General features: G+C 39.4%; 1 protein-coding gene across 4 annotated transcripts in view; it reads left to right on the forward strand.

Annotated features, from left to right (window-relative positions):
* Positions 1-21079, forward strand: part of ELAPOR2 (endosome-lysosome associated apoptosis and autophagy regulator family member 2) — a 206715-nt gene that overhangs the window by 107037 nt on the left and 78599 nt on the right. For all 4 annotated transcript variants that reach the window (XM_073238899.1, XM_073238896.1, XM_073238897.1 and 1 more), the window contains exons 4-6: positions 6463-6610; positions 18261-18347; positions 20134-20239. In XM_073238899.1, coding sequence (XP_073095000.1) covers positions 6463-6610; positions 18261-18347; positions 20134-20239 — 341 coding nt within the window. The remainder of the gene's footprint in view (positions 1-6462; positions 6611-18260; positions 18348-20133; positions 20240-21079) is intronic.

The following is a 21079-nucleotide window of genomic DNA, read 5'->3' on the forward strand; positions in this document are numbered from 1 at the left end:
TCTGTTGCTGTTTTGTTCTTTCAGTTTTTCCTTTGTTCGTATACTCCACAGATGAGTGAAATCATTTGGTACTTGCCTTTTTCTGCCTGGCCTGTTTCATTCAGCATAATACCCTCTAGCTCCATCCATGTTGTTGCAAATGATAGGATTTGTTTTCTTCTCATGGCTGAATAGAATTCCATTGTGTATGTGTACCGCTTCTTTATCCATTCATCTACTGATGGACACTTAGGTTGCTTCCATATCTTGGCTAAAGTAAATAGTGCTGCGATAAACATAGGGGTAAATATGTTGCATATGTCTTGTTGAATCAGGGATCTACTTTTCTTCGGGGAAATTCCTAGTCAAATGGTATTTCTATTTTCAGTTTTTTGTGGAGCCTCCATATTGCTTTTCACAATGGTTGAAACAATTTACTTTCCGACCAACACAGTAGGAGGGTTCCCCTTTCTCTGCATCCTTGCCAGCATTTGTTGTTCCTAGTCTTATCCATGTTGGCCATCCTAACTGGTGTGAGGTGATACCTCATCGTGGTTTTATTTTGCATTTCCCTGATAATTAGTGATGTGGAGCATCTTTTCATGTGCCTGTTGGTCATCTGAATTTCTTCTTTGGAGAAGTATCTGTAAATATCCTCTGCCCCCTTTTTTAATGGAGTTACTTGCTTTTTGGGTGTTGAGGTGTGTGAGTTCTTTATGTATTTTGGATGTTAACCCCTTGTCGGATAAGTGATTTAAAAATATAGTCTCCCATACTGTATGATGCCTTTTGTTCTACTGATTGTATCCTTTCCTGTACAGAAGCTTTTTAGTTTGATGTAGTCCCATTTGTTCATTTTTGCTTTTGTTTCCCTGTCTCAAGGAGATGCGTTTAGGAAAAAGTCGCTCATGTTTATATTCAAGAGATTTTTGCATATGTTTTCTTCTATGAGTTTTATGGTTTCATGACTTACATTCAGCTCTTTGATCCATTTCAAGTTTACTTTTGTGTATGGTGTTAGACAATAATCCAGTTTCATTCTCTTTCATGTAGCTGTCCAGTTTTGCCAACACCAATTGAAGAGGCTGTCATTTCCCCATTGAATATCCATGGCTCCTTTATCATATTAATTGACCATATATGCTTGGGTTTACATCTGGGCTCTCTAGTCTGTTCCATTGGTCTATGGGTCCATTCTTGTGCCAGTATCAAATTTTCTTGATTACTGTGGCTTTGTAGTAAAGCTTGAAATCGGGGATTGTAATACATACCCCAGCTTTATTCTTCCTTTTCAGGATCGCTTTGGCTATTCAAGGTCTTTTGTGGTTCCATGTGAATTTTAGAACTACTTCCTGTAGTTCATTGAAGAATGCTGTTGGTATTTTGATAAGGGTTGAATTGAATCTATAGATTGCTTTAGGAAGATGGCCATTTTGAAATATTAATTCTTCCTATCCATGAGCATGGGATGTATTTCCGTTTACTGATATCTTCTTGTCTGGTTTTGGTATTAGAGTGATGCTGGTCTCAGAATGAGTTTGGAAGTATTCCCTTCTCTCCTGCTTTTTGGAAAATTTAAAGGAGGACGGGTATTAGGTCTTCACTAAATGTCTGATAAAATTCAGCGGTGTAGCTATCTGGTCTGGCGGTTTTGTTCTTAGGTAGGTCTTTGATTACTGATTCAATTTCGTTGCTGGTTATGGGTCTGTTCAGATTTTCTGTTTCTTCCTGGGACAGTCTTGGAAGGTTGGATTTTTCTAGAAAGTTGTCCATTTGTTCTAGGTTATCCCGTTTGTTAGCATAAAATTTTTCATAGTATTTTTAAATAATTCTTTGTATTTCTATGGTGTCTATAGTGATTTTTCCTTTCTCATTTCTGATTCTGTTTATGTGTGTAGAACCTCCTACTGACTTTTGGCCTCATTTGTTCTTCTTTACTAGTTTCAGTAATTGTGAGTTTAGACTGTTCATATGGGATTGTTCTTCTTTCCTGAGGTAGGCCTGTATTGCAGTATACTTCCCTCTTAGCATGGCCTTTGCTGCATCCCACAGATTTTGCGGTGTTGAGTTATTTTTGTAATTTATTTCCTTATATTGCTTGATCTCTGTTTTTATTTGGTCATTGAGCCATTGATTATTTAGGAGCATGCTGTTAAGCCTCCACATGTTTGTGGTATTTTTTGTTTTCTTTGCATAGCTTATTTCTAGTTTCATACCTTTGTGATCTGAGAAGCTGGTTTGTACAATCTCAATATTTTTGTATTTACTGAGGCTCTTTTTGTGGTCTAGTATATCATCTATACTTGAAAATGTTCCACGTGTACTTTGAGAAGAATGTGTATCCTGCTGTTTTTGTGTGGAGTGTTCTGTAGATGCCTGTTAGGTCCATCTGTTCTAATGTGTTGTTCAGTGCCTCTGTGTCCTTACTTATTTTCTGTCCTTTGGAGTGAGTGGTGTGTTGAAGTCTCCTAAAATGAATGCATTGCATTCTATTTCCCCTTTTAATTCTGTTAGTATTTGTTTCACATATGTAGGTGCTCCTGTGTTGGGCGCATAGATATTTATAATGGTGATATCCTCTTGTTAGATGGACCCCTTTATCATTATGTAATGTCCTTCTTTGTCTCTTATGACTTACTTTGTTTTGAAGTCTAGTTTGTCTGATACAAGTACTGCAACTCCTGCTTTTTTTCTTCCTATTAGTTGCATGAAATATCTTTTTTCCATCCCTTCAATTTTAGTCTGTGTATATTTTTGGTTTTGAAGTGAGTCTCTTATAGGCAGCATATAGATGGATCTTATTTTTTTTATCCATTCAGTGACTCTGTGTCTTTTGATTGGTGCATTCAGACCATTTACATTTAGGGTGATTATCGATAGGTATGTATGTATTGTCATTGCAGGCTTTAGATTCATGGTTACCAAAGGTTCAGGGATAACTTCCTTACTGTCTAAGAGTCTAACTTAACTTACTTAATATGCTATTACAAACACAATCTAAAAGTTCTTTTTTTTCCTCCTTTTTCTTCCTCCTCCATTCTTTATATATTAGGTATCATATTCTGTATTCTTTGTGTATTCCTTGACTGACTTTGGGGAAGTTGATTTGATTTTGCATTTGCTTAGTAATTAATTGTTCTACTTTCTTTACTGTGGTTTTATTACCTCTGGTGACAGCTACTTAGCCTTAGGAACACTTCCATCTATAGCAGTTGCCTCCAAAATACACTGCAGAGACAGTTTGTTGGAGGTAAGTTCTGTCAGCTTTTGCTTATCTGAAAACTGTTTAACCCCTCCTTCAAATTTAAATGATAATCTTTCCAGGGAGAGTATTCTTAGTTTGCTGCCCTTCTGCTTCATTGCATTAAATATATCATGCAACTCCCTTCTGGCCTGTAAGGTTTTTGTTGAGAAGTCTGTTGATAATTTGATGGGTTTTCTTTTGTATGTGATCTTTTTTCTCTCTCTGGCTGCTTTTAATATTCCATCCTTATCCTTGAGCTCTGCCATTTTAATTATTATATGTCTTGGTGTTGTCTTCCTTGGGTCCCTTGTGTTGGAAGATCTTTGCACCTTCATGGCCTGGGAGACTATCTCCTCCCCCAGATTGGGTAAGTTTTCAGCAATTACCTCCTCAAAGACACTTTCTATCCCTTTTCACTGTGTCTTCTTCTTCTGGTACCCTTATAATGTGAATATTGTCCCATTTGGGTTGTTCACACAGTTCTCTCAATATTCTTTTATTCCTAGAGATCCTTTTTTCTCTCTGTGCCTCAACTTCTTTGTATTCATCTTCTTTAATTTCTATTCCATTTACCGTGTCCTCTATTTCATGTAATCTGCTTTTAAATCCCTCCATTGTATGTTTCACTTCAGATACAGTATTTCTTAATGATTGAATCTCCCTCTTGAATTCTTCCCTGAGTTCTTGAATAGTTTTCTGTACCTCCATGAACATTTTTATGATTTTGTTTTGAAATCTCTTCCAGGAAGATAGGTGAGTTCATTTTCACCTGGCCCTCTTTCTGGTGTTGTGGGATTTTGATTTGAACCAGGTTCCTTTGATGTTTCATATTTGTAGGTGGCACCCTCTAGTGCCCAGAAGCTTTACTCTCTGGAGCTGCTCAGCCCCTGAAGCGATGGTGTGAGTTGTATGCGAATGTCGCTGGTGGCTGTGGGGAGGAAAGAGTTCTTTCCTGTTTCCTGGCTGCAGTGCCTGTTTCCCCTGCCAGGGCACAGGGAGAAGCCTCTATGCTTTGCATTTGTAGATGCCATAGGCGGAGCTGCCCTCTGGCTGGCCAGCGTAATGGCAGGGGTAGCCAGTGTGTAAGCTGGTTCTAGCCGGGAGGAAGGTGCAGCAGGCTGCGTATTATGGTAGGAAGCTTGTAGCTGCATAGCCAGCCAGGGGGATGGAGTGCCTGAAGCTCCTGAAAGTTCTCAACCTGTTAGGCAGAGGGCACCTGCACAATTTTGTCCACCTGTCCTTTCTCCTGAGCAGCAAGATCTGTGCAATCCTTTCCCCTTTCACAGCTCTTTCCTTGTCAGAAAGTCTCTCAGACTGCTTGCCTTTCTTTTGTCCCAGAGCAGCCAGTTGTGGATATGTGTTTTCCACAAGTGGCTGGAATCTCAGTCTCTCCAAGTATTCCCCCTGTTTTAGCTTTCCAACCCCACTAATCTCAAAAGCACCATGTAATGAAGGTTCGTGCTCCCACAGCAGATCTCCATGCTGGGTGTTCAGCAGGCCTAGGCCTCCACCGCCTCCTTGCTCCGTTTCTCTTCCTCCTTCTGGTAAGCTGGGAAGAGGAAAGGGCTTGGGTCCCTCCAGATCATGGCTTTGGTACTTTAGTCTTTTCATTAAGGTCTGCTGTTTTCCCCAGGTGTAGGCAGTCTGCCACAGCCTTCTTTCTTGTTGCTCTTTCAGAATTAGATATATTTAGTATATTTTAATATTATATATGGTTTTGGGAGGAAGTTTCTGTCTCACCTCTCATGCCACCATCTTTAATCCCCCCAAGAGTGTCTCCTCCTGTTTTTGTAAATAAAGTTATATTGGAAGATAGCTGTACTCATTTATTTAAACATTGTCGTGGCTCCTTTTAAGCTACAGTGGTGGAGAGACCATATTGTTCCAAAGCCAGAAATATGTATTCTCTGGCCCTTTGTGAAAAAGCTTGCTGTTACCTGCTCTAGGAGATGTCCATTTTTCCTAAGTTTGGCAATTCCAGAATCTCAGATGAATTTCCAGGATTGTTATCAAGTTTTCTCCTTTCTGGCTAGCAGGAGTTCCAGGACTCCTATTTAAGTTATCTCTGTGATTATGTCTCAGCTTTGCAATGTCTGTGCTCTGCTAGGCCTATACACTTCAACCTCAAGCCTGATACCTACAGAAAAACTCCATAGGGACCTCTAGGGCCACTGTTTTCTCTGTTTCTCAGGCTTGTAAATTCCATGTGTTCCAGCTGGCCCAGTACTCATCTCTGTTCCTTAGCAAAGTGACACCAATGTGCTATGCTTGGGTACTTGCTCTCTTCCAGTTCTGAGGTCTGGCAAGTATCCCGAAAAATGAAGTTAAGGCCAGTTAGGGCTTTACCTCATGCATTTTCCTCCTGTCATGAATCTCAGTCCTGCACTGACTGAAAAGGGCTCATGTATTTTGTTTTGTTAATATATTATTAAAAAGAAAAGGCAAATCCAGTACCCCAACTAGTGATGTTATGATGTGGAACTCTCATTCTTTCACTCAGATTCTTTTTCTGTGAGAAAAAAAAGAATTTGTCAAAATCTTACTCTTATTATCCAGATAAAAAGTTGACTCTGAAGAGAAGGAATTTAAGTTGTGCTATCATACAATTTGGTGAGAATTTTTTTTTACTGAATACCTCACATGTAACTCATTATTGGTTAATCTAAGAATTAGTGTATGGTTAGATTTATAACCAAAATTTTGTTCACCAGTGTGTTTTCTCAATTTTTCATTTTGTTTTTAGATAAAAATTAGAACCAAACTTTTACTTGTACTATATGCTATGAACTGTGAGCTATATTTTATTTAGGTTCACTTTGATGGCTTTTTCTAGGAATATTTCTTCTCTTATATCAAGGAACCTCATCATCCCCCTGCCAGGTGCATGTGTTAATAATTAAAACTTTAGACATTGTTAGAGAGAATCATTCCACCTAAGACTCCTGGAATTAGTAGTGGTTGTCTACTAATCACTAACTTAGTGATCAAATTTTTATGTGAAAAATAGCAGCTTCATAGCAAATTGATTACATAAGCTTACCAAGATTTAGGAAATCATGTCCCCATAAGAAATGAACCTTTTCCCAGTAATGGTATTGGCTATTGAGTTCTAGAAAAGCTTTAAACTTCTCTGCTATCCTTTGCTGATGGAAGTACTTTTGAATCTGAGTTATATAACTTGTGAACAGGAGAGATTTCTGAATGCTCATATAAAATGTCTCTTGGGTTTGTTTCCACAGCTCTTCTTGGGTCCCTCGTGGAAATTACATAGAGTCAAATCGTGATGACTGCACCGTGTCTTTGATCTATGCTGTGCACCTTAAGAAGTCGGGTTATGTCTTCTTTGAGTACCAGTATGTCGACAACAACATCTTCTTTGAGTTCTTTGTAAGGCCCTTTATATTCTATAATTTACATTTTAAGGGACTTACTTATAAAATTTCTCATGATCAGTTGTTCTCCATTCCATTCCATTGTATGCCTCCTCAGTTTTTACTGTTAACTGAACCTTTTGGTATTAAAAAAATACAAATTTTTTCTGTAACATTTCCTGGTTAATATGGTTTCTTTACCTCTAAGATCTTACCTTGTAGGGTAGTACTGGACTTGTTTGACTTTTGAATATGATTATTTGGTGACCATTTGGTTTAGGCTTTGTACATGACAATTATGTTTCCCAAGATTCATTTTAATTGTTTTTCTATAGTTATAAATGATATTTTGTTAAAAATATATTTTCACCAATTTTGGTTTATTTATTTATTTATTTATTTATTTATTTATTTATTTATTTATTTTTTTGAGAGGGCATCTCTCATATTTATTGATCAAATGGTTGTTAACAACAATAAAATTCAGTATAGGGGGGTCAACGCTCAATGTACAATCATTAATCCATCTCAAGCCTAATTCTCGTCAGTCTCCAATCTTCTGAAGCATAACGAACAAGTTCTTACATGGTGAACGAATTCTTACATAGTGAATAAATTCTTACATGGTGAACAGTACAAGGGCATTCATCACAGAAACTTTCGGTTTTGATCATGCATTATGACCTATAAACAATCAGGTCAAATATGAATATTCGTTTGATTTTTGTACTTGATTTATATGTTGATCCCACATTTCTCCTATTATTATTATTATTTTTATTTTTAATAAAATGCTGAAGTGGTAGGTAGATGCAAGATAAAGGTAGAAAACATAGTTTAGTGCTGTAAGAGGGCAAATGTAGATGATCAGATGATCAGGTGTGTGCCTATGGACTAAGTATTAATCCAGGCTAGACAAGGGCAGCAAGACATCCACGGATGCAGAAGATTTCTCTCAAAGCAGGGGGGGTGAGGTTCTGAGCCTCACCTCTGTTGATCCCCAAATTCTCACCTGATGGCCCCCCTGCGACTGTGCCTGTCTTAGGTTGTTCCTCCCTTGAGGAATCTTACCCGTCTCTGGCTAACCAGTCATCTTCCGGGGCCATACAGGAAAATGTAAAGTTGGTAAGTGAGAGAGAAGCCATACAGTTTGCAAAGGTTAGCTTTTTACTTCTTTGCAGATTTATGCCCTGTGGCTTCTATGCCCAGCACTTGTCTCGAGGTATCTTTACCACCTGGAGGAATTATGATACTCGGTAAATTCGATATGAGGCACGAATTCTATTTAAGGGTTGTAATTAGGAAGGAAGAAGAAAAGCTATAGATGTAGCATATGAAGGAAACATGGGAGGATTGATTATTTCTTTGACATATCTTCTTGTATAGTACCTTAAGTATGTATAGGTTTTAAACTACTAACTAATTTGCACACACATATTAACATAATAGGAATACGGTGACATAAACAAAGCAAATCTATAATTACCATCCATCTCCAGTGAAGCCAAGAAAACCATTTAGGCACCCTAGGCATTTGTGAAAATTTATCTATGATATGATGGATATTGTCCAACTGTACTTGAACCATCAGACAAATTAAAGCAGCCCATTTCTGGGGTCTGTTCACATCCCATATGTTCTTTTAACCATAGATAGTCTATAGTCATGAGATTTTGGAGTGCTACAACTTGCACCCCTCCCAACTCCTGGTTGAGTTCCAACAGTACAGATCCGGTCAAATTCGTTGTCTCACTGTATACACATGCCAGCCTAGACATCTCCCTCCTCATTCCTATGGCAAGTCCGGGAGACGGTGGGCTGGATGAAGCCACAGCTGCAGCATCGTCCGGATACCTGTGGAGGCTTTTTGATGATCATCCCCCGGCACAAGTCCTCCAGAGAGTGCTGATGCCGGAAGCTCCTCCTCATATCGTATCTTAGTTCATTTTCTGGGTATCCAAGCTAGGCCTTGATCTTCTGCATAGAAACAAACAGACCCTTTGCCCACACTTTGACATGCCCTCTATACCACTGTGCAGAACTCACTGGAGGTCAGCACACAGTAACTGCTTTTTTTTTTTTTTTTTTCAATTAAGAGAAAGGAATATTATCAGAAAAGAGTACCTCCATAGCTGATCATCTGACACCCTTTAAGTGATCAACATTAAGGATATTTAAAGCATGTGTTGATCTTTGATTTACCAATAGTTTTATCCTGTCAAGGAGTAATCCCCCTTTTCTTTCTTTCTTTCTTTCTTTTTTTTTTTTTTTAAAATTTTTAATCTACACTTACATGAAGAATACTATGTTTACTATGCTCTCCCCTATATCAGGTGCCCCCTAACAACCACATTACGGTTACTGTCCATCAGCTTAGCAAAATGTTGTAGAGTCACTACTTGTCCTCTCTGTGTTGTGCAGCCCACCCTCCCCTTTCTCCCTCCCCCCCCATGCATGCTAATCTTACTACCCCCATTCTTCTTCCCCCCCCATCCCTCCCTGCCCACCCATCCTCCCCAGTTCCTTTCCCTTTGGTACCTGTTAGTCCATTTTTGGGTTCTGTAATTCCGCTGCTGTTTTGTTCCTTCAGTTTTTCCTTTGTTCCTATACTCCTCAGATGAGTGAAATCATTTGGTATTTCTCTTTCTCCGCTTGGCTTATTTCACTGAGCATAATACTCTCCAGCTCCATCCATGTTGCTTCAAATGGTTGGATTTTTCCACTTCTTATGGCTGAGTAGTATTCCATTGTGTATATGTACCACATCTTCTTTATCCATTCATCTACCGATGGACATTTAGGTTGCTTCCAATTCTTGGCTATTGTAAATAGTGCTGCGATAAACATAGGGGTGCATCTGTCTTTCTCAAACTTGATTGCTGCGTTCTTAGGGTAAATTCCTAGGAGTGGAATTCCTGGGTCAAATGGTAGGTCTGTTTTGAGCATTTTGATGAACCTCCATACTGCTTTCCACAATGGTTGAACTAATTTACATTCCCATCAGCAGTGTAGGAGGGTTCCCCTTTCTCCACAGCCTCGCCAACATTTGTTGTTGTTTGTCTTTTGGATGGCAGCTATCCTTACTGGTGTGAGGTGATACCTCATTGTAGTTTTAATTTGCATTTCTCTGATAATTAGCGATGTGGAGCATCTTTTCATGTGTCTCTTGGCCATCTGTATTTCTTTTTTGGAGAACTGTCTGTTCAGTTCCTCTGCCCATTTTTTAATTGAGTTATTTGTTTTTTGTTTGTTGAGGCGTGTGAGCTCTTTATATATTCTGGACGTCAAGCCTTTATCGGATCTGTCATTTTCAAATATATTCTCCCATACTGTAGGGTTCCTTTTTGTTCTATTGATGGTGTCTTTCGCTGTACAGAAGCTTTTCAGCTTAATGTAGTCCCACTTGCTCATTTTTGCTGTTGTTTTCCTTGCCCGGGGAGATATGTTCAAGAAGAGGTCACTCATGTTTATGTCTAAGAGGTTTTTGCCTATGTTTTTTTCCAAGAGTTTAATGGTTTCATGACTTACATTCAGGTCTTTGATCCATTTTGAGTTTACCTTTGTATATGGGGTTAGACAATGGTCCAGTTTCATTCTCCTACATGTAGCTGTCCAGTTTTGCCAGCACCATCTGTTGAAGAGACTGTCATTTTGCCATTGTATGTCCATGGCTCCTTTATCAAATATTAATTGACCATATATGTTTGGGTTAATTTCTGGGGTCTCTAATCTGTTCCACTGGTCTGTGGCTCTGTTCTTGTGCCAGTACCAAATTGTCTTGATTACTATGGCTTTGTAGTAGAGCTTGAAGTTGGGGAGTGAGATCCCCCCTACTTTATTCTTCTTTTTCAGGATTGCTTTGGCTATTCAGGGTCTTTGGTGTTTCCATATGAATTTTTGAATTATTTGTTCCAATTCATTGAAGAATGTTGCTGGTAATTTGAGAGGGATTGCATCAAATCTGTATATTGCTTTGGGCAGGATGGCCATTTTGACGATATTAATTCTTCCTAGCCATGAGCATGGGATGAGTTTCCATTTATTAGTGTCCCCTTTAATTTCTCTTAAGAGTGACTTGTAGTTTTCAGAGTATAAGTCTTTCACTTCTTTGGTTAGGTTTATTCCTAGGTATTTTATTCTTTTTGATGCAATGGTGAATGGAATTGTTTTCCTGATTTCTCTTTCTATTGATTCGTTGTTAGTGTATAGGAAAGCTACAGATTTCTGTGTGTTAATTTTGTATCCTGCAACTTTGCTGTATTCCGATATCAGTTCTAGTAGTTTTGGAGTGGAGTCTTTAGGGTTTTTTATGTACAGTATCATATCATCTGCAAATAGTCAGAGTTTAACTTCTTCTTTACCAATCTGGATTCCTTGTATTTCTTTGTTTTGTCTGATTGCCGTGGCTAGGATCTCCAGTACTATGTCAAATAACAGTGGGGAGAGTGGGCATCCCTGTCTGGTTCCCGATCTCAGAGGAAATGCTTTCAGCTTCTTGCTGTTCAGTATAATGCTGGCTGTGGGTTTATCATATATGGCCTTTATTATGTTGAGGTAGTTGCCCTCTATTCCCATTTTGCTGAGAGTTTTTATCATGAATGGATGTTGAATTTTGTCAAATGCTTTTTCAGCATCTATGGAGATGATCATGTGGTTTTTGTCTTTCTTTTTGTTGATGTGGTGGATGATGTTGATGGATTTTCGAATGTTGTACCATCCTTGCATCCCTGGGATGAACCCCACTTGGTCATGGTGTATGATCCTTTTGATATACTGTTGAATTCTGTTTGCTAATATTTTATTGAGTATTTTTGCATCTACATTCATCAGGGATATTGGTCTGTAATTTTCTTTTTTGGTGGCGTCTTTGCCTGGTTTTGGTATTAGGGTGATGTTGGCCTCATAGAATGAGTTTGGGAGTATTCCCTCTTCTTCTATTTTGTGGAACACTTTAAGGAGAATGGGTATTATGTCTTCTCTGTGTGTCTGATAAAATTCCGAGGTAAAATCCGTCCGGCCCCGGGGTTTTGTTCTTTGGTAGTTTTTTGATTACTGTTTCAATTTCTTTGCTCGTAATTGGTTTGTTTAACTTTTGTGTTTCTTCCTTGGTCAGTCTTGGGAGGTTGTATTTTTCTAGGAAGTTGTCCATTTCTTCTAGGTTTTCCAGCTTGTTGGCATATAGGTTTTCATAGTAGTCTTTAATAATTCTTTGTATTTCTGTGGAGTCTGTCGTGATTTTTCCATTCTCATTTCTGATTATGTTGATTTGTGTTGACTCTCTTTTTCTCTTAATAAGTTGGGCTAGAGGCTTATCTATTTTGTTTATTTTCTCGAAGAACCAGCTCTTGGTTTCGTTGATTTTTGCTATTGTTTTATTCTTCTCAATTTTGTTTATTTCTTCTCTGATCTTTATTATGTCCCTCCTTCTGCTGACTTTAGGCCTCATTTGTTCTTCTTTTTCCAGTTTTAATAATTGTGATGTTAGACTATTCATTTGGGATTGTTCTTCCTTCTTCAAGTGTGCCTGGATTGCTATATACTTTCCTCTTAAGACTGCTTTCGCTGCATCCCACAGAAGTTGGGGCTTAGTGTTGTTGTTGTCATTTGTTTCTATATATTCCTTGATCTCTATTTTGATTTGTTCATTGATCCATTGATTATTTAGTAGCATGTTGTTAAGCCTCCATGTGTTTGTGAGCCTTTTTGTTTTCTTTGTAGAATTTATTTCTACTTTCATACCTTTGTGGTCTGAAAAATTGGTTGGTAGAATTTCAATATTTTGGAATTTACTGAGGCTCTTTTTGTGAGCTAGTATGTGGTCTATTCTGGAGAATGTTCCATGTGCACTTGAGAAGAATGTATATCCTGTTGCTTTTGGATGTAGAGTTCTATAGATGTCTATTAGGTCCATCTGTTCTAGTGTGTTGTTCAGTGCCTGTGTGTCTTTACTTATTTTCTGCCCGGTGGATCTATCCTTTGGGGTGAGTGGTGTGTTGAAGTCTCCTACAATGAATGCATTGCAGTCTATTTCCCTCTTTAGTTCTGTTAGTATTTGCTTCACATATGCTGGTGCTCCTGTATTGGGTGCATATATATTTAGAATGGTTATATCCTCTTGTTGGACTGAGCCCTTTATCATTATGTAGTATCCTTCTTTATCTCTTGTTACTTTCTTTGTTTTGAAGTCTATTTTGTCTGATATTAGTACTGCAACCCCTGCTTTCTTCTCACTGTTGTTTGCCTGAAATATGTTTTTCCATCCCTTGACTTTTAGTCTATGCTTATCTTTGGGTTTAAGGTGAGTTTCTTGTAAGCAGCATATAGATGGGTCTTGCTTTTTTATCCATTCTATTACTCTATGTCTTTTGATTGGTGCATTAAGTCCATTTACATTTAGGGTGACTATTGAGAGATATGTACTTATTGCCATTGCAGGCTTTAGATTCGTGGTTACCAAAGGTTCAAGGTTAGCTTCTTTAGTATCTTACTGCCTAACTTAGCTCGCTTATTGAGCTGTTATATACACTGTCTGGAGATTCTTTTCTTCTCTCCCTTCTTATTCCTCCTCCTCCATTCTTCATATGTTGTGTGTTTTGTTCTGTGCTCTTTTTAGGGGTGCTCCCATCTAGAGCAGTCCCTGTAGGATGCCCTGTAGAGGTGGTTTGTGGGAAGCAAATTCCCTCAGCTTTTGCTTGTCTGGGAATTGTTTAATCCCGCCATCATATTTAAATGATAGTCGTGCTGGATACAGTATCCTTGGTTCAAGGCCCTTCTGTTTCATTGCATTAAGTATATCATGCCATTCTCTTCTGGCCTGTAGGGTTTCTGTCGAGAAGTCTGATGTTAGCCTGATGGGTTTTCCTTTATAGGTGACCTTTTTCTCTCTAGCTGCCTTTAAAACTCTTTCCTTGTCCTTGATCCTTGCCATTTTAATTACTATGTGTCTTGGTGTTGTCCTCCTTGGATCCTTTCTGTTGGGAGTTCTGTGTAATTCCATGGTCTGTTCGATTATTTCCTCCCCCAGTTTGGGGAAGTTTTCAGCAATTATTTCTTCAAAGAGACTTTCTATCCCTTTTCCTCTTTCTTCCTCTTCTGGTATCCCTATAATACGAATGTTATTCCTTTTGGCTTGGTCACATATTTCTCTTAGTGTTGTTTCATTCCTGGAGATCCTTTTATCTCTCTCTATGTCAGCTTCTATACGTTCCTGTTCTCTGGCTTCTATTCCTTCAATGGCCTCTTGCATCTTATCCATTCTGCTTATAAATCCTTCCAGGGATTGTTTCACTTCTGTGATCTCCTTCCTGACATCTGTGATCTCCTTCCGGACTTCATCCCACTGCTCTTGCATTTTTCTCTGCATCTCATCCCACTGCTCTTGCATTTTTCTCTGCATCTCATCCCATTGCTCTTGCATTTTTCTCTGCATCTCTGTCAGCATGTTCATGATTTTTATTTTGAATTCTTTTTCAGGAGGACTAGTTTCAGGGAGAGGTCTGTCTCCCTCTCAGGTGTTGTCTCTGTGATCTTTGTCTGCCTGTAGTTTTGCCTTTTCATGGTGATAGAGATAGTTTGCAGAGCTGGTACAAGTGACCGCTGGAAGAGCTTCCCTTCTTGTTGGTTTGTGGCCTTCTCCTGGGAGAATAGCGACCTCTAGTGGCTTGTGCTGGGCAGCTGTGCACAGACAGGGCTTCTGCTTCCTGCCCAGTTGCTATGGGGTTTATCTCTGCTGTTGCTGTGGGCTTGGCCTGGCTGGGGCTGTTCCTCCAAAATGGTGGAGCCCCATTGGAGGGGGAGCGGCCGGTAGGCTATTTATCTCCGTAAGGGGCCTCTTTGCTCCCTGCTGCCCAGGGGGTTGGAGTGCCCAGAGATCCCCAGATTCCCTGCCTCTGGTCTAAGTGACCTGTCCTGCCCCTTTAAGACTTCCAAAAAGCACTCTCCAAACCGAAACAACAACAGCAACAATGAGAGAGGGAACAGAAAGAAAAAAAAAAGGAAAAAGCACACGATTCTTTTTTCTTTTTTTGTCCTCAGGTGCCGGTCCCAGGCACCCGCTCACTGGTCCTGCTGCCCTGTCTCCCTAGCACCAGGGTCCCTGTCCTTTAAAGGCTTCCAAAAAGCACCCACCCACTGGTCCCGCAGGGAAAGAACCCTTGATATTCTTTGTCCTCAGGCGCTGGTCCCAGGCACCCGCTCACCAGTCCCGCCCTCCTGCCTCCCTAGCGCCGGGGTCCCTGTCCCTTTAAGGCTTGCAAAAAGCACTCGCCAGAAAGAGAGAAAAAAAGGGGAAAAATGCGCGATTTCCTCCTTCCTCAGGTGCCGGTCTCAGGCACCTGCCCACCGGTCCCACAGGGAAACACGCGGGATATTCTTTGTCCTCAGGTGCCGGTCCCAGGCACCCGCTCACCATTCCCGCCACCCTGCCTCCCCAGCACCGGGGTCCCTGTCCCTTTTAGGCTTCCAAAAAGCACTCGCAAAAAGAGAAAAGAAAAAGGGGAAAAACGCACGATTTCCTCTGTCCTCAAGTGCCGGTCTCAGGCACCCGCCCACCGGTCCTGCAGGGAGAAATGTGGGATATTCTTTGTCCTCAGGCGCCGGTCCCAAGCACCCGCCCACCAGTCCCGCCGCCCTGCCTCCCTAGCACCAGGGTCCCTGTCCCTTTAAGGCTTCCTAAAAGCGCTCGCCAAAAAGAGAAAAAAAAAGGGGAAAAACGCGCGATTTCCTCCGTCCTCAGTCGCTGGTCTCAGGCACCTGCCCGCCGGTCCCGCAGGGAGAAACGCAGGATATTCTTTGTCCTCAGGCGCTGGTCCCAGGCACCTGCTCATCGGTCCTGCCATCCTGCCTCCCTAGCAACGGGGGCCCTTCCCTTTAAGGCTTCCAAAAAGCACTCGCCAAAAAAAAACCGCTCCGGTTTCTTTCCACCCGCTGGGAGCCCGGGGGAGGGTCGCTCGGGTCCCGCCGGGCCGGGGCTTGTATCTTACCCCTTTCACAAGGCGCTGGGTTCTTGCAGGTGTGGATGTGGTCTGGATGTTGTCCTGTGTCCTGTGGTCTCTATTTTAGGAAGATTTTTCTTTGTTATATTTTCATAGCTCTATGTGTTTTTGGGAGGAGATTTCCACTGCTCTACTCACGCCGACATCCTGGCTCCACCTCACCAATTTTGGTTTTAATTTAAGTTTTTCTTCTCTGAAATGTCAAATATTTAAATTATTTAATTGTATTCATGGGCAATATTTCAGAAGTAGAAGTGGCTATTTATTTCTGATTCTTGTTTTGAACAATCTATAGGAATCAATGGATGAGATAGTTGATGTCCCTGGTAAGAAATGAAATAAATTACAGATACAGGATAAAATAATAGGTTGACTGAATAGGCTATTACGAAAATTATTTACCTATTTTATATAAACTCTATCTAATCTAGCAAGTATTTGTTGTGGCAGCGACTCAAATGCTTGAGGAAATATTTTCTGATGGACTTCTTATTCCTAAAGAGGTATGTGTTGTGAAAGGAACTGGGAAAATATCTTGTAAAATGGTTTTGTGGTCCAGATTTCAGGAACAAATGTACTAATAATTCTAAAACAAATTTATATTGCTCTTGAGAATGGACATTTCTAAATCAAGAGTTTGGTAGGAAGAGATATTTTTCATAAAAGTCTGAGCCTTAGATATGAAGCCATGAGATTCTGGCTCAGGTCTCAGCCCTGCAATTGCTAGTTGTGTGTTATTGAGCAATGAAGCTAACTTTCCTGCTCTCAGCATTCCCTTTTGTAAAGTGGCTTACATGACAAGACCTTTTAAGGTGCCTCCTAGCTCTTATATCCTTTGATGAGTTTAAGACATTAAGCAACATTCAAAAGATTTGCTTTTTAAGCTATCTTTTGTTTGCAAAACACTTCTAAGAGTGAATAATTTCCTATACTATGGGATATATTTGCAATGTTACTACAACTAAATGAAGTAAAGAAGCAAGATAACTATACAACTGTTAGAATAAGCATTAGTTTTATGCTGTCCAGTAAGTTCTTTTGAGAGTTGTTGATAAAGGTACTCTTAAGGCAGGAAGTTTCATTACTTCCTTTCAGTGATGCCTGTGCTCTTCTGGTTATAGACTGAGAAGGGGTGGCAGGCTTATGTTCCTTCTTTCATTGATGATTCAGCGTCATAGGCTGCAGTTTATTGACTCAGAGGGTAGTGCTGCATGGTCATCACACCAGTGTTAATGGAAAGGGTATGTTTGAAGACTGAAAGATGCAGTTGTACCTGTGGACATTATATAATTTAAAACAATTAAGTATGTAATTTTAGAACTATGTGGAAATTTTCATTCAGCTTTCCACCCCCAACTCCCTTTTTAAAAAAACAATGAACCTGGATCCCAGAGAGAATAAGTTACAGGTTACATAACAATAACAGGTTATATAATAATAATTGTAATATATAATAAGTGATAACATATATATAAAATAAGTAAAGGTTATACCTTTATTACTTCAGAATGAATCACAGAACTCATGTCTCCAGAATGCCACAATAACATATGAAGTCTGATCAGTTGGGAAAAAGCTTTCAGCTTATCCAAACCTTGACTACTGAAGGTATATTCAGGGTCCATATCTATTTAAAAATGGCCCAATGTTTGCATTAAAATAGTCATTATGCTTTATAGTATAGATCTGACACTATAATTCAATGAAAGCAAATATCCTTGGTAGCTGATATTCTCTGGTGTTTGGATATTAAAAGGATCTATTTTCGAGTTAGTCTTTAGGAAATGTCTCTTGAGAACATTTTAATATTGTTTTTAAACTGGTCATGAGGCTGAATGAAGCGGCACAGATTAAGAGAAGAAACGAGTAGCTATGTTGGCAGAAGTGTGGGGATGAACTCTTATTTTAACCCTATTCATTTGCTGACTGTTGTGCAATATGAAAGATCGCCTAACCTTTGGATGTCTATGAATTCTTCATAGTCTGGAAATGTAGTGTCCCAACCTGTAGGTGTTTTGGAAGAATTGTCTGAAAAGCACGAAGTATTTGGTGCTGAAGATATTTGAACTGGCATGGCATATGATTAACATTTACTCTGAAAATTTCAGAACTTTGACTTTGGCTGTAGCCACTTACCTATACTTTTGGATTAAGTTCTGGGGAATTGAAAACAAAGCAGATTTCATTTATTTATTAATTAAAAATTTTGCTGCCCCAAATATTGTAAAAATAAACTTTATTTTTATGCTAGTAGGCCTACATGGTGAACAGGCTTTCAAAACATTTTGGTAAATTGGTCTGATTTTTGCAATGACTTTTCTCCTTTATGTGCATTTTCAGTGTTAACTGCTGTCTCCCCTTCTTACTCCCTTCTCTCCCACTCCTCTTCACTCCTTCCCCCTCCCTCCTCCCTCCTTCTCCTCTTTTCTCCTCCTACCCCCTCCGTACTTGCCTTTTTGTTACAATAATGAAGATGGTTTATTTAGAACCACTCCTATGCAATTGTCTCTCGGGCTACAAAACCCTGCATGTACTTCCTTGTTGAGAATTACTCATGGCCATTGTGTAGTATGTATTGAAAGAAGCTTTTGCTGCCTGTCTTATTCTGAGTAATGAACTAATTAAAGCCATTATTTAAGAAGCTTTACTGGGATCTTTGTCTTTAATCCACAGATTCAAAATGATCAGTGCCAGGAGATGGACACCACCGCAGACAAGTGGGTGAAACTCACAGACAATGGAGAATGGGGTTCGCATTCTGTAAGGCTCTCTTTGTTCTCTTCCTCCCCCACCCACACAATTCTTCTCCTTCTTTTTCCCAATCTGTTTTTAAAAGTTTATTTTAAGAAAATCAAATTGTTTGTTAACTTACGCAATTTCTAGTTAGAGCAGAAACTGCTGCTGCGTTTCATGAATGCAGGTTCATTCTAGGTATTTTTTCCCTACATTTCTCTTTCTCCTTCTGTTCCTTTCCCTTGTCTTTCTCATCATGTTACAGCTTTCCTCATTTTCAAAAGGGCATTAAAAAGAAACAGGACTATTCAAAAGTAATACACAAAACCTCCAAGTAAGTAAGTTTACAGATGTGCCTGTCATGTGGGAGAGAGTCAGTGGTTCTTGGCATTGGAAGGATCCTTGAGTTCTTTTCATCCACTTGTTCTGTACTCTTCCAACAAGTGATTTTCCAGCTTGTCTTTTTGGTCTCTGTACTGATTCCATCATAAAATTCAGCCAAGTTTGATGTCTGTACTAGCTTCCTATCTATTTGCTACCCATGGTTCAGAGTTCTGCCCTCTCTGGTTGCATGAAGTAAAGGAACTATCCACTTTTCCACAGGACAGCTCTAATGCTTGAAGGCAATTATCAGGTAAATCTGTGAATCTGTTCCCATTTGAGGCACTGTCCCTATGCAGTGAGACATGGATTTAAAACCTAACCCTGGCTTGTAGTAGTTGTGCTTCTTTAGGCAGTTGATTTGATCTCTTTGAGTCTGATTTTTCATGTGAAAAATGGGAGCAATCGTGCCAGATTAATGAGATGATACATGGGAAGGGCCTAGCGCGGTGCCTGCAATGTAGATTGTGCTGTTTCAGTAAGCGACCATCCATCCTTCCTTTTGTGTGGTAGTAGGTGCCTTGTCTTTGAGTGATTAACACAATGTACCCTTTCAGAGTACTTTTTTGATCTGTATGCCTGGAAGTGATATTAGTACTGCTTAAGATCCATTCACCTAAGCATGTATTCAGTTGGGCTTTGAAAATGCAAGTAACCCTCAGTGAAAAATATCCTTTCCTCACTTATAAAAACTTAATACAAGGGGGAAGCACTTAATGCACTATTTTTCTGAATCTCTGGCAAGATGAAGTAGTTGGATATGTTTTAATGTTTATACAGCTTGCATTTGGCCAGCCAGGGACTACATACAATAAGGGTGGCAAATGAGAAAGCAAGGAACCCTTAAAATTAGTTTGTTTGACTGAATTCACATGCACTATAAAAGGAAAGTAGTTTGATTTACAAATATCAAATACCAGTGGCAAAATAAGCACACATTAGATGCAGTACCATTTTAATTCTAGACTCATGGAGCTCAGTCATATTATTCTGTAAGAATATCCTATTTTTCTCCTGTTGATGTTGCAGTGATATTGTCAAGTAATTTTAAAAGGACACAAACTAATTCTGTTGCCTTTTTGTTTTCAGTGCCCAAAGATCTACTTAAGAATAGTGGTAGGCAATTAATATATAATTGTACTGAGTGCCTTTCACTCTCAGAAAGGAGTCCCTTTTAAATGTAACCCAAGACTTCATGCAAATGGTTTGGAAACCATTTTATCTTTTTGGCTCAGACTTAAAGAATTTTATTTTTCTTATCTATTAGTATATTTTTTGGGTTGGCAACTATGTTTTTTAGAAAATGTGACTATAGGAGAGGTTGGGTCTGAATTAACAGGTTCAAATTAATGGTGTTCGAAGGATTAGCTTTTAGGAATGGTTGAAGTAGCATGGTTTATCTGACTTTGGTGTCTTGTGTTTCTCTTTACAGGTAATGTTGAAATCAGGCACAAACATTCTATACTGGAGAACTACAGGCATCCTTATGGGTTCTAAGGCAGTCAAGCCAGTCTTGGTAAAAAATATCACAATTGAAGGTACTATAGAGCAGTCTATTTTAGCAGTCACATCACCTTTTATACTTACTTAAAGTTTGATTATGTTGTTGGCATGGCAGACTCATGGTTTATGCAACAGGAATTAATATGATGGGCATTATACAGGTCTAGAGGCCCTGGTTTTATTTCTAGCAAATTGTTTGTTTTGTTGCACCCTTTAAAATGAATTACCTAATTTTTGTGAAGAAGTAAACATGATGACAGTTTTAGTTGTCTCCAAATAAAATTAAAGAATCTTTGTTAATAAGAGCCAATTTTTCACTCATGTTAACAAGAGCCTACATTGATGAGAAATGTCTGTTACTCCAGGCATTGAGCTTACTCAGGCTACAGCTATATCCATAAAAACAATACCTGTCTGCCAAACCTCATGTCTCTCTGAGCCAGCTGGGCCTATTCTGGTCCAGGAGAGCAACCAGTAAGCCTTGGCATGGCTCATTCTCAGTGAGGGCTACTTTTAATTAAAGCAGTGATTCTCCTTTATTAATGGCTTATATTTTAATATGTTCTGTTTGTACTTGCTCCTGTGATGCTAACTCATTAGTCAGAGGGACATCTGCTGGCAAAGGCTGGAATTACACACCAGAAGTGAGGTCGGGCCATTCCTAGGCGTCTGCTAGTTCTTGCCTGGGACTTGATCAGTGGAGAAAAAGGGAGCAGGTAGCCACAGATCATAAGGATAAATAAACTCAGTTTATACATTTACTATACCTCTATCAGATCTCACTCTCTTGTTTAAGTCTTTGCTGTACTTACTATGTTTTAATGTAGTATCTTTCCCAGTTTCTTACACACAGTAAATATTCCCTTGGTGTTAAA

Source organism: Manis javanica, chromosome 6, assembly GCF_040802235.1.
Source record: "Manis javanica isolate MJ-LG chromosome 6, MJ_LKY, whole genome shotgun sequence".
Classification (NCBI taxonomy): Eukaryota; Metazoa; Chordata; class Mammalia; order Pholidota; family Manidae; genus Manis; species Manis javanica.